At 35.2% G+C, this 22,162-nt stretch overlaps 3 protein-coding genes across 3 annotated transcripts; 1 reads left to right on the top strand and 2 right to left on the bottom strand.

The window, feature by feature from the left end:
- Positions 1-291: 291 nt before the first annotated feature.
- Positions 292-1,176, bottom strand: LOTGIDRAFT_165963 (hypothetical protein; the record flags this gene model as incomplete). The annotated part of the gene is made up of 1 exon (XM_009062977.1): positions 292-1,176. The coding sequence occupies one exon, from the start codon at positions 1,174-1,176 to the stop codon at positions 292-294; it is 885 nt and encodes a 294-aa protein (XP_009061225.1).
- Positions 1,177-2,931: 1,755 nt separating this feature from the next.
- Positions 2,932-3,183, top strand: LOTGIDRAFT_88825 (hypothetical protein; the record flags this gene model as incomplete). The annotated part of the gene is made up of 1 exon (XM_009062976.1): positions 2,932-3,183. A coding segment is annotated over one exon (252 nt), but the record flags the coding sequence as incomplete, so codon positions are not given.
- A 7,297-nt stretch (positions 3,184-10,480) lies between these two features.
- Positions 10,481-11,090, bottom strand: LOTGIDRAFT_126531 (hypothetical protein; the record flags this gene model as incomplete). Its single annotated transcript, XM_009062975.1, has 2 exons — positions 10,481-10,819; positions 10,950-11,090. Coding segments are annotated over 2 exons (480 nt in total), but the record flags the coding sequence as incomplete, so codon positions are not given.
- Between the last annotated feature and the right edge of the window lie 11,072 nt (positions 11,091-22,162).

The raw sequence follows: 22,162 nt of genomic DNA, 5'->3' as shown, positions 1-22,162 counted from the left end.
GGCGTAGAATCCAACCTAATCGCTCCAGTTGCAAACTACCGTGATACAAGAAAGGTTGTTAGTGTATTTAAGATATACACAGTTCGTATTGGCTTGGCATTGTGAAGATGAGCCAAAAATGGCACCGTGCAGCTTTAAAGCGAACAAACTCCAAGAGAATCGAACAATGGGCTCACTTCCCAAGACGCCATTCCAATCACTGGAAGGTACAACCTGCTAATGAAAAACAAAATCAAACGGTGTACAAAGACAAGCATTTTAATAGTGAAACTATTTTCCCTGATAAGCCACTTACGGAAATTTAACGGCTTCATATTTATCTTGCGGGTAATTTGCATTTGGTTTGGCTTTTATGACACGAATACGTCCAACAAGAGATGTAAGATCGTCTTTATATGTACCTTTGACAAGTTTAGTACGGTTGAAATCGGCAACGATGAAATTGCGCCTTTCATTACTGCCTTTATTACCTAGTAGAACTGATTTAAAATGCTCAATTTCAGAAAGGGGTTTATCTTTTACATCATCTGCATATTTAAGATTTGCTAAAATTGTTTGGGTACCATTAGTTGACTGGCTAAGCCGATCATTCATTTTGGTCTCTTCACCGAGACAATTCTGCCAAATTTCAGATTTCAGATCCTCGCCGACTTGCACTAGAGCACGAGTCAAATCTTGGATACGATCATCGACGTCTTGACAGGCTTCATCCCCGGACTTTCGAATTTCTCGTATTTTCACCTTGACTTGCTGTGAATACAGATTAAATCGGGGCAATTGTTTCTCAAGATCTTCTTTTGCAGACTGAAATTCTTCCATACATTCTGGATATCTTTCTTCAAGAGTCGCCATCTTGTGTGGTTTGTGGGTTGTCAGGCAGCATCGATGACAAACTAATTGCTTACAATCTAAACAGTAGTTTTCTACAACGTCGTCATGAGCATGACAATATTCTTTTACTGATGTAAGCCTACTTTCACTTTCAGTTGTCTCTGTCGCCTCGCCTTTAACATTAATATCCATCCTACACATTGGACATGGGAAACATTCCTCGTCTTTGAATTGCTTTTCATAATCAGTTACACATTCTTCACAAAATTTATGACTACATTCTAAAGTTCGTGGTTTCATACATTCACTTAAACAGATACTGCATGTATTTTTCGATTGCGACATTACAATTGATGTCCTTACAGCGTGTATAAAACTAGGCCAAGTTCGTTTAACTGTGTCTTGTTATAGTAGTCTACTTCACACAAAAATTGAATTATGCGTGTCCTTGATAAGCGAGACCCAAAATACAAATAATATACCTAACCATTAGAAATCGGGGGAAGCTCGATTGGTGAATTCTGTACGTTCGGGATTTACAGAATTTGAAATAGTGGGTAAAGGAATAGAAATAAAAATTTTGAATGTGACATTATCTGGTTTCGCGCCGTTCGATATAGACCAGAATTAGAACAGACGGATTTTACTAGTCATTTCGCCTTATTTTGCCTAAATAACATCCAGTTCATGCCCTGAATTTCTGTGTACTATTAAATAAAATTTAATCGCTGTGTCTATTGATACAACTAGAAATATAGTTTACAGAGCTATTTATTTAAACACGCAATTACTATATAGGTCAACATCATGAGACAAATTTATGCCCGGCCAAAATGCAAACAGATTGTCCAGAAGTTCGCTATATAACATAACATCTATGACTATAGTGTGAATTATCATCCTTAAGTCCCTTTGGAGACCCTATTTACACATTCTAAATACATGTATTGATGATCAAGATAATAGTCGGATTTTTATTAACTCCATCAAAGTTCTCTGGATTTTCTTTGTTGATGTACCCTCAGAGAATCTTCGACCTTCAATAGCACCGATTTCATCCATAAATATAATACAGGGTAGAATTTTTTTACACTTTCTAGATCAGGCCCGTAGCAACGCAGGGGAGCAAAGGAGACCAATTCCATTACTGTCCCTCCAGATATAGCACTTGCCCCAACCAAAACTGTTATTTTGGCTTTCGAGCTTCGTTTTGCGGTTCGAATCGTTTGTACATATTTTTGGGTTTTTTTTCTTATAAAAAACATCAAATTATTGCTTCACAAATTGCAATATTCTTCCTATGGCCTGCTCATACTAAAGTAAAAAAATATCCTATCTTATCTTATTGCTTTTGCACTAAAAGTCATCTTATATTGAGTTAATATACCATTAGAACTAATTCATATTTTTAGCTACTTTTCCTCGTTAGAGCCACAATGTTATTTCTGCAAATAGACTGTTCCCGTTTCGGCTACTTATTACATCGTATTTTAAGATCAGGACCTTAACAGGTGGTTTGTTGTACAGATCTACCCCACAACCAGGGAAGGTGTCGTGGGGTGGTAAAAGTTTCTTTGCTTATATTTCTATATGATACGTCTTCTCTATGCCGTAATATTCTCTTTTTCCTCCTCGTTTGACGCACATCGTTTCAGAAATTGAAACACATTGATAATGTCTGGTATAATAATCACCACAAATGTCATGGTAAAAATAAAAATAGCCGTAGAACCAACATAAGTTGCAGAAGGACGGGGGTCATCGGCGCTGGTGAGCCGTCGAATAGTGCTGGATAGCACAGCAGTTGAAATGTATAAACCTTTCGTTAAATTTTCGATTTGTTCCTGCAATGCATCGTTTGAAATATTAAAGATATTTTTACGGAAACAACGACAAAGACAGTCACCATTTGTGCTGTTGGCGAAGCCTACAGATGTGGATGGATTCGGCGTGGTAGATGGGTAGTTAGTGCTTATGGGACTTGATGATCCAGGATAACTGGTAATCGAGATTTCGGACGACGAGGTGTATGACAGTTGCATATCAAACGATGATGAGGATGGTTGTAAATCAGAGGATGGTTGTAAATCAGAGTTCAATGAGGACTGTTGTAAATCAGAGTTCATTGAGGACTGTTGTAAATCAGAGTTCATTGAGGACTGTTGTAAATCAGAGTTCATCGAGGACTGTTGTAAATCAGAGTTCAATGAGGACTGTTGTAAATCAGAGTTCAATGAGGACTGTTGTAAATCAGAGTTCAATGAGGACTGTTGTAAATCAGAGTTCAATGAGGACTGTTGTAAATCAGAGTTCAATGAGGACTGTTGTAAATCAGAGTTCAATGAGGACTGTTGTACACCAGAGTTCAATGTGGACTGTTGTACATTTGAGTTCAATGAGGACTCTTGTGCATCCGAGTATGATGGGGAAGGTTGTAAATCAGATAATGATGAGGTTGGAGGTGTATCGAAGTATAATGAGGACGATTGTAAATCGGAATTAAGTGAGGACGGTTGTAAACCAACAGTCGATGTTGATTCACAAGAGGTTAAACTTATGTAGCTTGGTAATACGTCGTCCATCTCTGAAAATATACAACCAACAATGAATATCAAGTATTCTAGTCAAGCATGGTTGCCCGTCTATCAATAAAAAGTTTTGAACGCATCCCTCGAAACATTTGGAATTAAAAATTGTACGCATTTCCGTATTTAACCTTATACAAAGGATCATATAATTTCATATAAATGTCATAAGGTATTCAATTTGAATTATTGACGGCACTCATGAAATGAAGGATGAAAGGATAAAGTTATCTTTAGGTGGATTGGTCATTTTTCATTACCAATACTGAAAGCAAAATTCCTCTCGTCCATCGGGTTTTTCTTTGACAATTTACTGTAATGGTGTTAGAAATGTAAAAATATATTTTAAATCGAGAATGGAGAGTCTTCTCTATTCCTGAGGACCAAAATAAGACGGATGTACTTACTGCATAAAAAGGATATTCTGATCCAATTAGGGCTATGAAGTAAAGTAAAGGCGAAGATATCGGAGTAGTTGTCGTCGTTGTCACAGTAATACTGTACTGTTATATCATCAACAGTCTGGTTGTACTTCTCTATTTTATCACCCGTCCGTAAATCCCACAAATGCATATACTGAAGATGCAGTGGATTGTTAGCAGAGCAGTTGCACAATTCTAGATGATAAAATTTTGTGGCTGAAATGAAATGAAAAGGAGTTTTACATCCTACTACACTTCACTTATTAAGGTTAATGAAAATGTACATTTCGGCCTGTCCTATCGATGGCATTGACAACGAAGAACCGGGATTAAGATTGGGAAGGTAGATACTTTGGCAAGGCAAAAGAAACGTCATTCCTGAGCAAATCTTCAAACTTCTCAATATATTCTGTGGTAAAAAAACTCGTATAAAATATTCCACTGCTTCTTTTTGTTACCTTCACAGTCAATTTGGCTTTACTTTCATAGTTTTATTAGAAAATAAATGTATGTATATATAAAACATTCACATAACGTTTCTGTTTCCTTTCAGTATACATTGCACCCCAAATGGTTCATAAACAATAGCAACAATAAATTGACTAAGATTCCTTGTTGACGGAGAGCAATGTATAAAGTATTTAATCCGTTAGTGTCAATAAAGTATTTTGTATCTTATGGACAGTCGCAAGAGATATACAGTTGACTAAATTTACTTTTGATATAGCACTATAGACCTTTAACTAAGTGAGCAAAACTTTACGAGCACATCAAAATATAGTTCTTCAAGACCAGAGGCTTTATTCTGGAAAACTTAACCTAAACTAAGTTTAGTGTTCCAGTCATCTAATTGGTCAATGACTAAAATTGATTTTAAGTTAACTTTTGCTATCCAATCAGATTACTGTATTTGTTAAAATCTGGATTTCATTTAAATTTAGTTTTGGGGAATATGGTCCCACAGCTTTTATGGGCAATGTATTTTCTATTGAAAGAGCAAAACATGAAAGAATATGGCTGTATAATCTCGCAAAATTCTATTCTATCCTACCGGAAAACGGAAAGCAAGCCGCTTGATTTAGATTTAGCCATTCAACATTTTGCGGATATATTACTGCGTTGATGAGCTAATGATGTTAATTGAGCAAAATTATGACGGAAAGGGGTAATTATCGAGATGTACTGTCATGTTATAACTACCACTTCATCAATACCAATGTGTTAATGAATGGGCGATAGGAGATATAAGTTGACAGCGTTTAATTAGCACGTTTCCTGAGAACATTGTGGTATTAGGGTTTGTATTGAGTCTCTATAAAAGCACTGACCTATTTTATAGAACAATATATAAGTTTACTGATTATGTGAAAATTAGAGGTTTGTGTTATATACTTTCAACGACGTCCAAAAAATAATGAAGTAAACTGTACAACATAAGAAGAGACTTTTAAACAAACGGAAAGTAACCAACACATACATTGCTCAAAGAAAAAACCGTTATATTCGTACCAAACCACAATCATAACTCTAAAAGCCAAGACAAACGTTGAAATGGATTTACTTACGGCATGTCGGAACTGTACATCTTCCGAATTTGTTTGAAGCCGTATAGCACCAAGGCGAATCTTGGCTCTTCCCGGGATTGCGACAATAGGCTTGACTTCTATTATCGTGCGGGAAAGCTAATCCAGAAAAGAATCTATCATAACCATCTTTCTCGTCCCAACTGCGACAGCGTTGTCCATCGGTGGTGAAATCTAGATTACCAACATAGTCAAAACCGTCTTCTCGTTCTGAACATATTGTCTCTGTAACAAGAAAAGGATAAAGTGATTGAATTTATATTTTTCAAAATGTTTGGTGCATGTATTTTGAAGGCCTCCATGGTATATCATTTGTGCTCTTTTTCTACGACCAGTGGAAACTTGTCGAAACGTCATGTTTAAGAAGTCAATTGATCGAGCCCATAAAGACTCATGTTCTTGGGCTGAACTTTATTCTCTTGATGCGATCCATTAAAACTTGCTAAATTATAGATTTAAGGCAAAAAAGCGAAAAGCATACATACCACATCTCACTACCGGACAGAACTCCCAGTCCGAGTAACCATCGATAAAACACCACGGTCTACTTTTATCAAACGATCTACAATAATTGTCATGGCTAAAACCTGCGACAATCCAAGGATCACAAGCACGACCAGATAGAGCATAGTTTATTTTCCCTTTGTAGTCTGTAGTATCATCAGTTCGATAGCATTCTAGAGCTAGAAAGTAAATCAATGAAATTATTGTTTTGTTTTGCTGATTAATAGGTCTCTGTAAGTTCTGAATGGCTGCAAATTCGTACCAGGAGAGTTACCAGGGAACATGGATAACCTGCTAATATTATATGTTTGACCTACTGGATAATAGTCATACATTATAAAGCAAAAAATTACAGAAAAATTTCCCTTTGACCATTCTTAGTACAAATTCCGATTGAAACGTTGTTTCGGGTCTCTACAGACAATGTCATGGTGTCAAATCTTCTCCTAGAAAAGAATCTAGCACATCAAGAGCTTGCTTGTTTTGATTTTACTCACAATTTTCTTCGCTCCAATCATATCCAATCACGGCGATTTCACACACATTCACTGATAAAGCGCTTGAATTAGTCTTTCGGAATACGATAGATGTGGCCAAGTTATAATTGCAGAGGTATGACTGTACGTTTCCAACATCACCAGAATCGTACAGAGTCGTACATGGTTGTTCTTCCCCATTGTATAAAGTTTTTATCTCAATGCTCTCCATATTCTCACCACCTACAATTTATACTGTATGACTTCAACAACAGTTATAAAACGGGCTTGTTGGGATATCTCCAAAACTAATGCCGTGTTGTCAAAGCCAGTATCTCTTTTTAAGTTCGCTGTATCCTTGTGTCGGTAATCACAATAGGGCGAGACAGGATATTTCGCATGTGGCGCGCCCAGTCAAAGAGGACAACGTTAATAGCATGAGAAGCTTTAGATACTCATTAAAAATAAGTGGCTGCTTGTGCCAAAAATCAATCACAACCACCATGCCACCGATTTCTTTTACATAACCCGTTGGTCGAATTCCTGCTGGAAGATCGGCAAAGGAAAAAATGAAGTTGCAAAGGTCGGGAGCTATATATGGTTCACAAGTGGCAATACAGACACGGTATGATAAAAATTTATCCTCTCGAACGATGGATACACAAATATAAAAAAAAGCTTTTACTAACTTCCTTTGTTTACAATAACCTCTTTGATTTCACTTATGTGATTTAAATCAAACAACACATCAGACAATGGTTGACAGGAAGTGACGTCATGATCATACACACTTGTAAAATTTAAAAACAACAGGTTTGTTAAATTTACCTCAAGAATGGGGTCATCTGAAAATATATGATAAAATGTAGTGTTTATTTATAAAGTATGAATTGTCAGATAGCAAAAGGAATAGTGGTCTGATATGTCCTACCTGAAGGTCAATACTATAGCGAGGCACAAATCCAACGGTGTCTTTAGTCACAGCGGACTTGTTAATAACACCATAGGATTTTCAAGTTTTGGAATTAGGGAACTTATTTCATGTCTCATTGCCAAAGTTTGGTATTCATTTGATGAGGTTTATACCAACTCACATGAAGCCGGAATAACATGACCCTAGAAAAAAAGTTAGTTCGATTGGGGGTGCTATAAGGGCCGGAAACTCGACCACACACAAAAGTGGAAACAGTATGCATGTGATGTCCACTGTTAACTGTCAAGGGTGCCAACAAGCTGCGTCAACTGGTTGCTTTTGAATAGAGATGAATTTGGTTGAAATTTCATGAGGTAATTTCTACTGGTCTTTGATTGAAGGACTGTATGTGAAGAATATGAATCGTTTTACCTTGACATTTGGGAGGAATGTCTTTAAAAAGCCAGTTGTTGTGTGGTGAACAAGATATATCTAGAAGTGGACTGGTTTGATAAAAACCATCCATACAGCTGTATCCACCGACATGTATCAAACCAGAGGTGTCAGTTGTGACATCGGCACCGTAAACAAACTTAGGCTGGTCACAGTTTACTAAAAGGAGAAAAATAAGGAGACTTCACATCAAAATGTATGCTTGGTCAGGTTATAGATATGTCTGTGTTACTCAAGATGCCCTGTTTACAATTACGAATAAATGCGATGGTATTAACTTTCTCATTTATAACTTACTATCATCATGGTATCGGTAGGCTCAACCTTAGAATCGTGTATTTCAGATATTCATATTGATAATAGAATCCTTTCGTAGGATTGTAAATTAGAGATGTCTCGACAAGCTCGAAGCTATACAACTTCTTTTCTTGACAAATAGGACTCAAAACACGTGGAACAGACTAAATAAGTAAGACAAATAAAACTTGTAGCATTGATTATCCATAGTGTTTAGTCTCAGACATTCTTCAGAGTACATTGCTCTTATTCCTTAATCGTAATTTTACCTGAACTGAACAGCTAACCAGAATTTGATAATCTAGCAATGGTTGTGCTTGAGGGGGTACAAAGGAAAATGGTTTGTACCCTCAATTGTACCCCCCACAGCATTTCCAACAAATTTTAAGTAAATGACTTTTATACGTTTTTGCCCTAACATGTGTATCAGCATGTTTCTGATAATTTCTATTTTCCAAACAAAAGCGAACCCTCTCAGACGCTCCAATGCAAATCCACAGAGCTGTCGAATTTTGAATCTGCGACGGTTGTCCCCTATTAAGCCACTCTATCCCCCTTTGGTACCTCCAGTCACGAGGAGTTTTACGCCGCCACTGTTATCTAGTCTAGATATGACAAGAATACATCTAGTTCGCTCTATAATGTACATTATAATAGTGTTTTATCTGAACTGCTTTATGACGAGATAAAATATTGACACACCTGTACGAGGTCGACCATACAACTCTAATTCATGAATTGATAAAACTCCAGATTTATCTTTCATAAAGCCATGTAATGTAATCCAGTTTGCGAAAAAACAACACGGTATAGTTTCATTGACAATCAAGTCTACAGGGCTACCAACAATATCTGTATCAGCACAAATATGGTTTAACGGCAGTACTGTGGAGTCACTTTCAAAACACATCTCTACACGATCTAACTTGGGATCTGTTAAAAGACAATAACAAAGAGTATTTTTCTAGTCTCAATAGTGATTTCTGATAATTTCTACAGATTTAAGAGAAAGGGACAATAATTTCAAAAGAATAGGAATGGAATATAAAAAGAATATAAGCTAATGTTTTGTGGTCCCAAAACAACAACACTTGTTCTTGGTCAAGTCTCATGGTAGTGTGACCCATTGATTTTTCTAAAATGGAAGTCACATATTTTCATATCAATTCATCTATTGTACAGAGTTTTTTTTTGTGGGCTGATTCGATTAGGTAGTACGATTTGGTGCAATTTGGTTTAGATTAGCAGTGGTCCACAAATGCGAAATTCAAATCGGCGATTTGGCAATATGGCTGCCTCCGCTGACAACCAATGAAAGACCGCTATTTTGATTACATTAGCAACTTCTACATGCCGGCAACTTGGAAAAGCCTAATCGAATCGCCTAACCACCTCCTTCGACGATTAGGACGATAAGCCAAATCAGTTTAGGTAAAGTGGCTCACAAATGTACCGATTAGCCAGGACGGCTCACAAACGCACAAAATAGCTAATCTACCTAATCGAATCGGCCCACAAAAACGACTCATGTATCTTGCATAAAAACCTATTTCCGTTTATGCATTATCGTAAACTAAGCGAGAACCGAATTGTAAGTTTTCGCAAGAATTGTTCGAAAATATTCAGTAACTCTCTAAATGAAATTAAAGGAAACTGCAAATCTTAAAATACATAAACTGACATTAAATATTTCGTCTGTGAAAGACCTTAGGTAAAGCTTTATTGCTGATCAGATGATGTGACTATCTGAGTCTATGACAACGTGATCTATTGTTATAAACAATTTCTTACCGATAGTGTTTGGAAATCTTATTATATATCGATATACATCATAAAACTTGTCTATGTCTTCAAAAAAGGCGGCAAGAATAGGTAATTGCTGTGGCTGAAATTCGTAATATGTTGAAGTCTCTCCATCTGTTACCTTGTTTGTCACTTCGCCATAATCTGTTTGAACTTTAACTCCATGTAGTATGTTATTAACTGAAAAGACATTGATATCATACAATATCTTGGTAGCAATGGTGGTACCAGAGTGCTACAGTTGGGGTATTTGTCCCATTTTGCGCCCACCTTGCATATATATACCTATATACGTCATGTGGGACATGTATCAAGTCAGTGTGTCCCCAATCTGTACCCTAATCACCAGGAGGATACACCGCCACTACTTGGTCCACCCCACTCTATACATGTCACTTCGCAGCATTGGACACTTTGGTCATAATATCTTCAAGAACTCGAAAATCTTTATAAATTTGAAATCCTAATCATAAACATGTACCTTATGTAACCTCAACTGAAAGTCATGTAATGAGGGCTGTGGATTTTACAAATAATGTAAACACAAAAGCCGTTGTTAGCGTGCGGTGATAATTTCTCGATTATTGCCAAAAAGAAATGTTCCAAATTCTGGCTAAAAAAATTCTAAATGACGCATTTCAGAATCTGTTATGATCCCAAGTTTCATTGATGTATTGAGCTCTACCATTGATGTATTGAGCTCTACCATGGATGTATTGAGCTCTATAATTGATGTATTGAGCTCCACTTTTGATGTATTGAGCTCTACAATTGATGTATTGAGCTCTACAATTGATGTATTGACCTCTACCATTGATTTATTGAGCTCTACAATTGATGTATTGAGCTCTACCATTGATTTATTGAGCTCTACCATTGATTTATTGAGCTCTACAATTGATGTATTGAGCTCTACCATTGATGTATTGAGCTCTACCATTGATTTATTGAGCTCTACCATTGATTTTTTGAGCTCTACAATTGATGTATTGAGCTCTACAATTGGTGTATTGAGCTCTACAGTTGATTATTGAGCTCTACAGTTGATTATTGAGCTCTACAAATGATGTATTGAGCTCTACAATTGATGTATTGAGCTCTACAATTGATGTATTGAGCTCTACAATTGATGTATTGAGCTCTATAATTGAGGTATTGAGCTCTACAATTGATGTATAGAGCTCTACAATTGATGTATTGAGCTCTACAATTGATGTATTGAGCTCTACAATTGATGTATTGAGAATCTTTTGTTATTGATCCCAGGGCAGATAAATTACTAATCACAAGTTTTTATAATTATATTATTCTAAAAAAATCTCAACGGTTTTCAAACCGAAAAACAAAGGCGATTATATACACGATCTTCATGACAGAATGTTACCGGAGATGAAAATGTGAGAGCAGGATTATTGTAAAACTTTTCTTCCGGATTGCAGTATAGCTTCGATAATTAAATGAAAAAAGGAGTAATTATATAAAATGAAATAGGAGTAATTCGAACGTCACACAGAGCGTTTCAATAGACTGTGTGAAGGCCTTTCCAAAATCCCACGAGATCGACCTTTACATGAACATTTGATAGAAAATGAATCATTTTGATATTTCTAAGTCTGTTAAACTACCACCATCCCAATTTGATTTAGTTTTAAAAGAACACAGGATTTTTGCCGCTGACATGGCATATTATCCCTCAATAATTGCCCAAAATTAAAGCAAAGATTTTGTTTTAAAATAATTAGACGACAATATAAATTGACACCATATTGACACCACCATAAGTAATAAGAGACAAATTGATATCATAACCCTGACATATCATTTTTCTAATCATTTTTAATCCAATTTCGAATTCTAAGTTCTCAATTCCTGTAGTTATTAGGAATCATCATGTAGCAAACCAAGAACAAGTCCAAGAGCGGTGTACCATTATTCTTTAATGGAGTGAAAAGAAACTTTCACAAACCAGTATATTTGTGGTACTTCGCTCTGTGAAATATGGATGGCAAGGGCTGTACAGTGACTCAACAACCATTGGGACTGGTTGAACCAAGTCAAGCCCCCCTTCCCCCTCCCTCAATGCAGGAGAGCATATGTTAAGGGGATTGTAAAGAGGTTGTCCTTTTTATATGTCGGACTTTGATTATGTCACTACATTAATCGCATAAAGCATATTTTCTATTATAGACGCTATCAAACACTTAGTTTTAGTAGAATTGCAGGAACCACAGATTGAAAATTGAAATGGCGCAAATTTATGCTACCAGTGTCCCCGATACACTTATTTTTTTTTTTAGAAAAACTTCTTTACAACCCCTCTAAGAGGAGGAGCACAGACCCACTGACATGCGCGGCCCCTAATTATTTTGTTGAACCAATGGTTTTGTGTACAAGATAATCGGGGAAGAAAGGTTAGATTCTCGGAAATGTACTAGGATGGAATGAGTACTTATAACGAAATAAGAGGTGGTCTAGATCGACAGTTTTCTTCGGTTAATCCTCATTACCAGCATTGGTGCAGGAATTAGATTATCATATTCGTTATCATACTCGTCCAACTCATTATCCTACTCGCCCAATTCGTAATCATATATTTTTCTTACCAGAACATTGGAATTCATCGTTGTACAACCATCGTCCATCGTCTTGACACACAGCTGATGTTGTTACAGACGGATCTGAATTACATACGTAGGTGGCCACCGAACCTTCCAGGACAGATGCATAACTAACTGTAGCATCATAAAAATCTTTCGGTACGCCACAATGAACTGAAATAAACAATCGCAGCTCTACAGAGGAGATTGAAGTATAGCCCGACAAATCTGGTCCTAACCGTTTCTCGAACGTAATATATGATAATGATATGTGATATTGGCACGTTTAGGGGCAGAAATGAATGTATATTTTGAAAGTTGCTATGATCCATTAATCTATTGGTAGTTTTTTGAGAATTTTCCCCATTTTAGTGGCCAAATTTGGCATAATATTTGGTATCTACACAAAGCTGGACCATTTCAAGTCTTGTTTTGTATATGCAATGTTCAGAACCTTTAGGAATCTTGCCTTTTTTTTGTTTTCAATGTGGAGAATAATTTGACACCAACGGAGGCTATTAAACAAACTTACTGTCGCACGATGGGTTCATTCCAGTGTAATTACCACTTGAACAGGTTCTATTCATATCACCAAAAGTATGGATATAATTAGCAAAACATTTGTAAACTAGTCTTGTTCCCTCTTTATATGGAACACCAATGAACTTTCTGTAAGCATTTGGAACTGGATCGGGTTGCCAGCATTCCCCTGAAATGATAATCATAATTAGGATCTTGTCGCCGACCTGGATGTTAATCGCCTTCTTCATCTGTATCAGAACTACAGAGCTGAGCTGAAGATGATTGAAGTGAGAACATCATAGAACCAAGTTTTGTATCGTTCTACCCCGAGGATTCGGAAGTAGTAAAACTACACTTTGGCCTTGAATTGAAAGTTAAAAATTATCTTTTTGAGTAATAACGACAGGTTGTCAGTTTTAAAATAATTCGGGAGTAGGCAATTTATTAATGATTTCTGAGTGGACAGAAATGGTATAATGGTAAACTGATATCTAATTGAAAAAATGATCAATAAAATGAGAATGCCCCGATTGGTCAATCGGTGAACGATCTTTCATGTATTAAGTTAATAAATAGTCACGTTAAAGGAAACATCATAATATGTAAACGTACACTAAATAATATCAATTTGTTTAGCATTAATTAGGATATCGGTATGTATTAGTATTACGGTCTCTTTTGTGTCCATATTGGAAATATGATGAGTTCAAAAGGCTTCGATCAAGTGTTCAAATAGAATACATCGCCAAAGGCGGTAGAGTTTTGATCCGGAAACACCAAGAAGACCAATGTAATCAAAGACAATGACCGTACTAGTATTAAACAAACAACTAAATTAAACAAAAATACATCATTTGTTATTAAAGGTGAAGCAATGAATCAAACGTTCATAAAACTTTTGTTGATAGAACCTGATACAATCTGTTACAGACTTTTTCTTTCGTGCTTTTGCTTTGGATAGGACCAGATCAAGGAGTCGCCTGCAGAATAGCGGAAACGACATGCCTGGGTCTGCATTCAGATCAGACAAGTGATTCTCGCTTGAAGTAAACCCCGTGTAGAGCCCCGTCTAAATATTTTGCTTTCAGTTGATGGTGCTTTATTTCAGTCACTTATCGGAATGAAAATTTGATATTGAGTCGTGCGAAGATAAATACAATCGAAACGTTGACTATGATCTCCTTTGTATATGTTAGATTTCACCGATGACCGTAGCCATTTCTGCGGGTCACTTTTTGTTGAGTTGTAAACAAATCGAAAGTTTTAAGTTTTCTAAAAGGACCCAAATGAGTGAAATTTATCACTATCAACTAGTAAATTGACTGTTAAGACAAGTTAATCATTTAAGTCTATTTTAGTCCAGGAATCGGTTTCAAATATCTATCATGAATCCTGTATAATGTGAAATATATTATTATATTTGCCTTATTGGTAAATAAATTTCCTTTTTTAATATTTGTAAGTTCATATTTAAAATACATGTATACAAATTTATCTTTCGGTGATTGTACACCAAAGACGTCCAACAAATTACTCTCTGTAAAATGATAAAATATGTCTCTATCGACGACCGAATAAACAGCACGTTCTAAACTTTTAATACCTTTAAAAACCTATATAAAACGAAGTTATGAAATGCAGGACTTTTAGAATATTAAATCACCCAATATTATCAGTTTCTGTATTTTATTTTGTATGTCGGATACTATTAGTTCTCATGTGGGATGCCGATAAATTAACATTTTTAAATCCAATTACGTTCGATCCAGTAGATACAGAGATGTAAATATTATATTTTAAAACGTTGTTGAAAATAATGCATACTGTCCTTTTAATGATTCGGGTATTACATAGCAACTTAATTAATAAACAGTATTATATAACCACCATAAAATATATTTTATATAACTTTGTATTTTATTATGATTTGTATTTAAATATTAAATCATTATAATCAAATTTCATATGGTAATAATAAATAATATTGTACAACTTTCTGGAAATCCAAAAAACCAAAACGATGTCGGTCACAAAGATTTAGTCAAGCAATCCGACTGAAACTGAAGGGTTCTACTTACCCTGTAACTCTGTGATACACCACAGTAAAAGCAAGGAACGGTGCGTTATCGTAGTTGAGAGCATCGTCATAGTTCCACTTAGAGATCATATGAGATTATAAATGATTTTTCTGGATAAAAGATCACAAGATAGAATATCCTCAGCATTCCCCGTGGCAACTTTTTGTTATGGTATGAAATACAAATTGATCGGCACAAAAGACATTGTTTCTTGTTAAGTTTTAATGGAAATGCGAAGAATGAAATAATTTCTCTTCAAGAAGAGCGAAGAAAGAGAAAAGACAACAAACGATTGCCGATATGAACCATCAATAAATGGTATTTCAATTCAATAAAAAAAAGTCCTTTTCCGATGATGCTTCTGGGTACATTTAATTTAGTGTAGCCTTTTATTCCGAGTTTAAGTGGCCGAATCTGTCAGTTCTGATAGGCTGCGTTATTTTGGGTCCATCTACGCACAATGTGACTACAATAAATATACCAACTGAAACACTCGCTATATTCCAGATTGAAAAATGAAAACATCATAATTTTTTGGACTAGTGAGGGATAATTAAAACAGTGGAAACACCTTGCATGAGTACAATAGGGAAGGGACCTTAGTCTTATACATTTTTTTATTTTAAACTATCGATGCATCGTCAACAAGTACGGCATGTATAATCTTAATACAGGTTCAGGGGCAGGTTCGCCATCTGTTTGACCAATCATACCTTTTCTACAGATCACCGTCGAAATTAGAACCTTCAAATCCATGTATGTCCACAATTATAGGCGTTGAAAATTTAAAAGACGACTAGTCTTTTTCTTGAGATTCTGCCATAAATAGAAAGGTTATATATATATAGAAATAGAAAGTAAAATTTTTGTACATTTCTAGTAGTTCTACCTCCATAAATGGTAAATCTGTCCCTTTATAATCATACTTTGCAATTTTAAAATTATACTTGATCATTCCTTTATTCAGAACGTAACTCATTCACGAATTAACATGACAATACATTTTGCTATTCCATTGTAAGTATTATCGATTTAAACAATATTTATTTATAATTTACTTATAAAACAAGTCTAATTAGTTAATCTGTTAATGTAAGCAGTGATCCCATATAAAAATAAATTTAAGACGTGGAGGTCAATCGTTAAAAATTGGGCACGTCACATACTTAATATCTTTCTACAACATAAATAATTTCACATGGCAGATCTAAGGAGTTGAACAGGTTCAAATTCTTTGTGAAATCGCATTGTATCATTCTCGTGTTAAGTCATCCGGTGGAAGATACATATTCAAGAAATGCGTCAGGTCCTTGACGCTACTTGAAAAACCGATGGCCCAGCTTCTCTTTTAGGGGACAAAGCCACAGAGTAATTTAAAATATTTAAAAAGACGTTTTATTTTCAATTGACAAATAGGCTTTATTAACACGCAACCAATATCAAAATTCTGAATCAAGGAATCACCAGAGTTTCTAATCGATTGTCCAAGTGAAAATAGTTTACATTAATTAAATGCATTGGTCTTTTTCACCATCAACTTCTACATGTGGGGACTGTGGATTTTTCAATCTTTAAATTGTTCCAAATTATTGTTGTCATCTGTGTTGTAGAGGTTTGGGGAAGTCAGAACTTTTTTATATAATTATTGCTCTCATGCAAACAGTGCCGTATTTCCCATATTACAGAAAAATTAGATTTGTCGCTGGTGTGTTAATAACATTATTTGTGAAAAACATTGTGGCAATAACAGAAGGTAAAACTGAAGACAAACTAACAATCTAAAAATGGTGTTAAGGTGAAACGAGAATATAACTCATGGAAAGTGCGGGCTGCTTAACAATACTAACAGTTTCAAATGGGGCCACTAAGTTTATAACACTGTTCCCCCGAATTAAGCAACCTGTGCAACTACATACTACCCCAATCAGAGCCAATCAGTACACAAAGCACGAGATTTGTTCATCTAAGCAAACCAGCAGTAGTTTTCACAACTCACCGTCTATATTTGAGCCTTGAAATCCATGATTGTCCAGAATTATCGACGTTTGAAAGTTAAAAAGACGAGTAGTCTTTTCTTCAGAAACTGCTTTATATACAAAAGACATTTATAGAAATAGAAAGTGAAATTCCTAGTTTAAAATATTTTTGAAGGAATTGTTCAAGTTTCGTACATTTCTTGTACTTCTGAAGATTATTTACATACATTCAAGACTAAAATCTTTTATTATTTATTTGTATAGCATTAGTATTGTATAATCTATTATCTATAATTTGTAATTGTTCAATACGTGAGAGTATGTGTATGTTTATATGTTAAGCTATGTATTTTTTTATATTCGTTTATTTTGTAAAATTAAGATTTTGAAAAAAAAGTTATTCAGTTAAGTTTTCAAGTATAAGACCCCAGGTTAATTCGTAATACAGTGCTAAGTAATGCATTGTTCTTGTAACAATATAAAACCCGGTAATGAAGTCACCGCCCACCGATCAATATCTGAAAAGCAGTTACAATTAGCAGACACTTCGTGATTGCTCTTTACCTGATAGCTTCAATATGTGTTTGTAAACAGCTAAATGAGGTTGGTTCTATGGATCTCAATCACGATTTCTATTACTGTTCTGTTTACTATACGAAGATATGCGCATATAATTTTAAATACGGTTATAAATGTTTCGTTAGAGAAGACAATTTATCGTTGGATGTTTAAATACAATATCTTTGCTTTAATCTCTGTACTGTGATAGATGTTCTGCCATTAAGGATAAATAGTTTCAATACTTGATATTGATATGATAAAAGCAGTGCCTAATTAACGATAGTTTTAAAATAATGTGCAAATCATTCATCATTTGATTGCAACGGACGAATATTGATAAAACAAATATAGCTGTCAAAGTAGCATTGGCCATATAATTTGTTAAGGAAAACAAACGCTGAGTGTGTTAAAAGCAGAGGCCAAGCCAACAATTTTATCATTGAATTGCTAATTGGATAAACAATCATTCTTGCATCAAGTTCATGTCATCAGAATGAATTCATTTTATTGGTAATATTAACATTGATGAATACAAACGCAGTGGTTTTTGGACTGAACTATAATATATTTAGTGTTATATAATACATCGTATTTGAAGACCGTAGATGTGACCTTCTGAGTAAATCAGGAATATCTATCCACATTTAATACATGGGTATGGTATTAGATAAACATCAAAGTAAAATGCAAAATTTGTCGATCAGTCCTTCAGTTTTGTGTGATGAGAACAATAGTGTGGGCGACAGTTCCGGAAACAATTACTTGGAATGCTCAGATCTATTTGCTGTGGATATCCTGTTTCTTATGTTGGTGATTTTGTCTGCAGTACAGCATTTTGTGCTTTTAATATTAATTTTCAAACTGACAACTATAACGTTTGCTTGTAAATGCTTGTGGTTGTGTGAATTGTGTTCTTGTTTTATTTTAGATTGTATCATTATTCTATACGACATTACTAATGGATTCTGTGTATTGCATTGGAACTTCAGTTCAAAAGTAGCTGTCCAAATTGTAATTAACGTCATGTCTTGCATGTCTGTTCATATGAGCTCGGCCAACATGTTTTATATTTTTTTAGTTTTACGGTCAGGTCTGGATCATTCGCCAGTAAATAAAAACAAGGTAATTTCATATATAATATTAACATTGGTAATCAATATTTTGGTTTGTTGTGCTCCTGTATTTGTTACGCCAGTGATGTTTGCTGCAGATGAAGAGTACGTAGTTCAATTCCTGCCTTCGCCTGATGTGGTATGGGTAACAGTACTAAGTCTTACGACGTTCTTTGTTTATCCGACCATTTTGTCTTGTGCTGCATACTACAATGTAAGGAGAATAGCGATAGAACGTAAAAAACATTGTATGCTTATTGGTCGAGAATTCGAGGCTGGTATAAGGTTATTTTCACTGGTTTTTAAATATTTTATGCTTGAAATTCTGTCTTCCATCCCAGCCGTGTTGACTTTTTTCTTTGGCCGATATTTATTCACAAATTCTTCTATTAGAGGTATGATTCAGATAACTTTTATCCTTTTGGCTGTCGTCCCAGTTTGTCTGAAGTTTCCCTTCTACGTTTTGAGAAATACCGAATTTCGCACTATCATTCAAAAAATTTGTAACAATAGAATTTATTCTTAATACTTCATACTGTATGTAAGAATGATTGGAGTTTTATATGAAGTGACCCTCACATCATAGCGATCACTAGTGTCGTTTGGTTGCGAACAAGAATAGAGGTCATAAGCTTTGAACGTAACTCACAACACAACTCATAGCCACTTGCATTATTCGCAACGACACGCAACTGGTAATCATTATGGTGCGACGGCACCTTTATCTACATAGCAAAAATCTGTATCATATTGACATGTAGTTATAAATGTTCATATATATAAATCATTTTTTATTGTATGTTGTGTATTATATTTTTGTATTCTCCAATTTTTATACATTCTTTTACAAATGAAACAACCCTACTATAGTCTTATTTGTATCGACATATTAGCATTTGTTTTGTATGTTGTTCAATTTTTGTACATGTATATAATTATAATTTTAACAAACCTACTATAGGCTAATAGCCTTGAAGTTTCTGAATAAATATATTATTATTATTATTATTATCATTATTATTAAAAAATCTGTAAATTTTTCTTCAAAAACAAGCAATCGTATCTATGGCGGCCATTTTCGCTACGCCTGACAATAACCTCAAATAAACACATTTTAATTATACAGGTTATGCAAACTACTCACTGTGGGATAAACAGCAGAATTGAATCTAAATACTGGTGGCTTTTGATGAGAAAAAACGTTATTTTTATACCTTTCATTTCTGTATTAAGTAACTGTTGTAAATCTGATAAGCTTGCATCCCAATTATACCCCACTTGATTTATATACGTTTTTCTCAAAAACTTTTGTCAGAATCAATAAGTTAGTTCTATGTTCCATATGTTTTCCTGAGGTGGGAGCACCCTCAGACCTCTCCATTCTATGGCTTGCCCTTATTTGAAATGTTAACCTCAACCGTTGCCCTCTCCCCTCTCCCACTGAGTCATTCTTTTCAATCCCAGTTGTTAGAGGCTGGTTCTACCACTATTTCATACAAAGTACGGGGGTGGCACCAGGTACGGTTACAATTTTCATCGTAAAAACATTCAGAGACCCCGCCGACATCTGTGATGGATACATTTCCGAAGAAATTGACCAAAATATGAATTAAGTATTGCCGATCATGACTCAGACGTCGAACGGGAATCGGAGTGGTAAACATACGAAAGCCATTAAACGTCTTTGTATCTTTGTACTTCCTTCAGTGTTTAGTGTAAATTGTCATAATAACCCGATACATAAATTAAAAAGTGAATTTTATTTCATATGTGCCTTGATTATAGCTCTTGCCAATCGATAAGGGAAGTCGATGTTATTATGGATCGGATATCAGACATTGAAACGATAAATTGGACACGGGTGATGACAGGAGGTTACTGCCCTGTTATTAATTTACACCTTTCAATTACTTAATAAGTGCGAACAAATTATTTTGTCATTATCATGTTTGTAGGGAAGATCTGATTTGTGATTTGTTTATTAAAGGAATAGCACGTTTTGAGAATTTTGGATCATTTATGATTTAATAAAATCATTCTATAGTATATTTATTGTTGTTTATCTCCTATGGCCCAGTCGCACACCGGAAAGTCGTTCTTACTAAGCTGTTAATGTGATGGAATATTGGCTCAGGGTGTGGTAAGTTAGCCATAAGCGTGGTATTCAAGCGTATAGGAAACACCAGACTTCGTGCAATTGTCGCCATTATAGACACTATTCGCCGACTGACACAGCGTTTAATTTAATGTTCAAAATAAACACCAAGGTTCGGAGATCTGTTCTGGAACGCATTGACAACGCCACGGGATCGCGAAGATCGCCAGACAAGCGTAAATACGCGATCCTTTGTTTAAAATGAGGACAATGACTAGTGTACTTCATGATTTCGTATGAAGCCTATAAAATGACAAAGCTTCGACGTTTCTAATTTCCATCATAAAGCATATTATTCCTTTAAGTCGGTCGGATTTAACTATCTAAAGACATTAGAACCGTTGAAATTGATATCGCAAGAGTTTACTCCACTAAATACGATTAGCCTGACAGATTAGGCTCTGTCAGTTCCAGCGGCCATTCGGTATAATGGCAGCTTTAAGGATCGCACGTTTTAGAGAATTTTCATTGTGACAATACCCACATTTGGTATAACTTATACATATCGATACAAAGCTGAATCATAAATTCATTACCGAATATTCTACATTGACTCTTGTCCCATACGGTACCGCATTGCAATCCAGGAGTAGGCTTAACTTACAACGTTGAACTGATATCACATCCGTATATCACGTCCAGCGAAGGGAGAGAACCAGATTTGTCTGTACTATATGTGGACTCACTCCACTAATTCATTTGCCATCTCTTCCCATGTTAAAACACGAAATTCAACCTTCTATAACTTTTTCCAGAAATCTCGTTGAAAGCTTTCCAATATGTCGAATGAAAGCCTGACCAATTCTCAATGTCTCCTAAAAAATTCATTATATGATGACCATGAAAATTTTGAGCTACTAAAATTGAAAGTAGACTACTACCGGTTATACTCATCCGCTAGAGTTTGGCACTTCACAAAACGACTATTTTTAGAATTAGCCTTCCGCCTTTAAGTCTCTCATCATCTCACCAAATCTGAAAGATAATGCAATTTCAGACATCAAATTCCAAATCTAGACCAAATTTTACCCAAAAATAGGCAGGCAAAAACCCCAAAAGGGAGAGAGAAAGAAGATTTCTAAAAATAGCCTGGACTACATTCCTATACAATCATTTGCATAAAATGTTTTAGTGGAGTGAGTCCATGTATTCCACTTCAGATCTCTTATATCATATAACACGCAATGATCAGTTATTTTGCCGATCAAAAGAACGTTTGATCAGTCATATTGTCAATTTTTTTTATAGACATGCAGGAAACATATTACAATTAATTTCCTTTACACTTAACAGG

The sequence above is a fragment of the Lottia gigantea genome (assembly GCF_000327385.1).
Source record: "Lottia gigantea unplaced genomic scaffold LOTGIsca_54, whole genome shotgun sequence".
In the NCBI taxonomy this organism is placed as follows: domain Eukaryota; kingdom Metazoa; phylum Mollusca; class Gastropoda; family Lottiidae; genus Lottia; species Lottia gigantea.
Note: the sequence above shows the minus strand (reverse complement) of the source record. Positions and strands in the feature narration are given on the sequence as shown.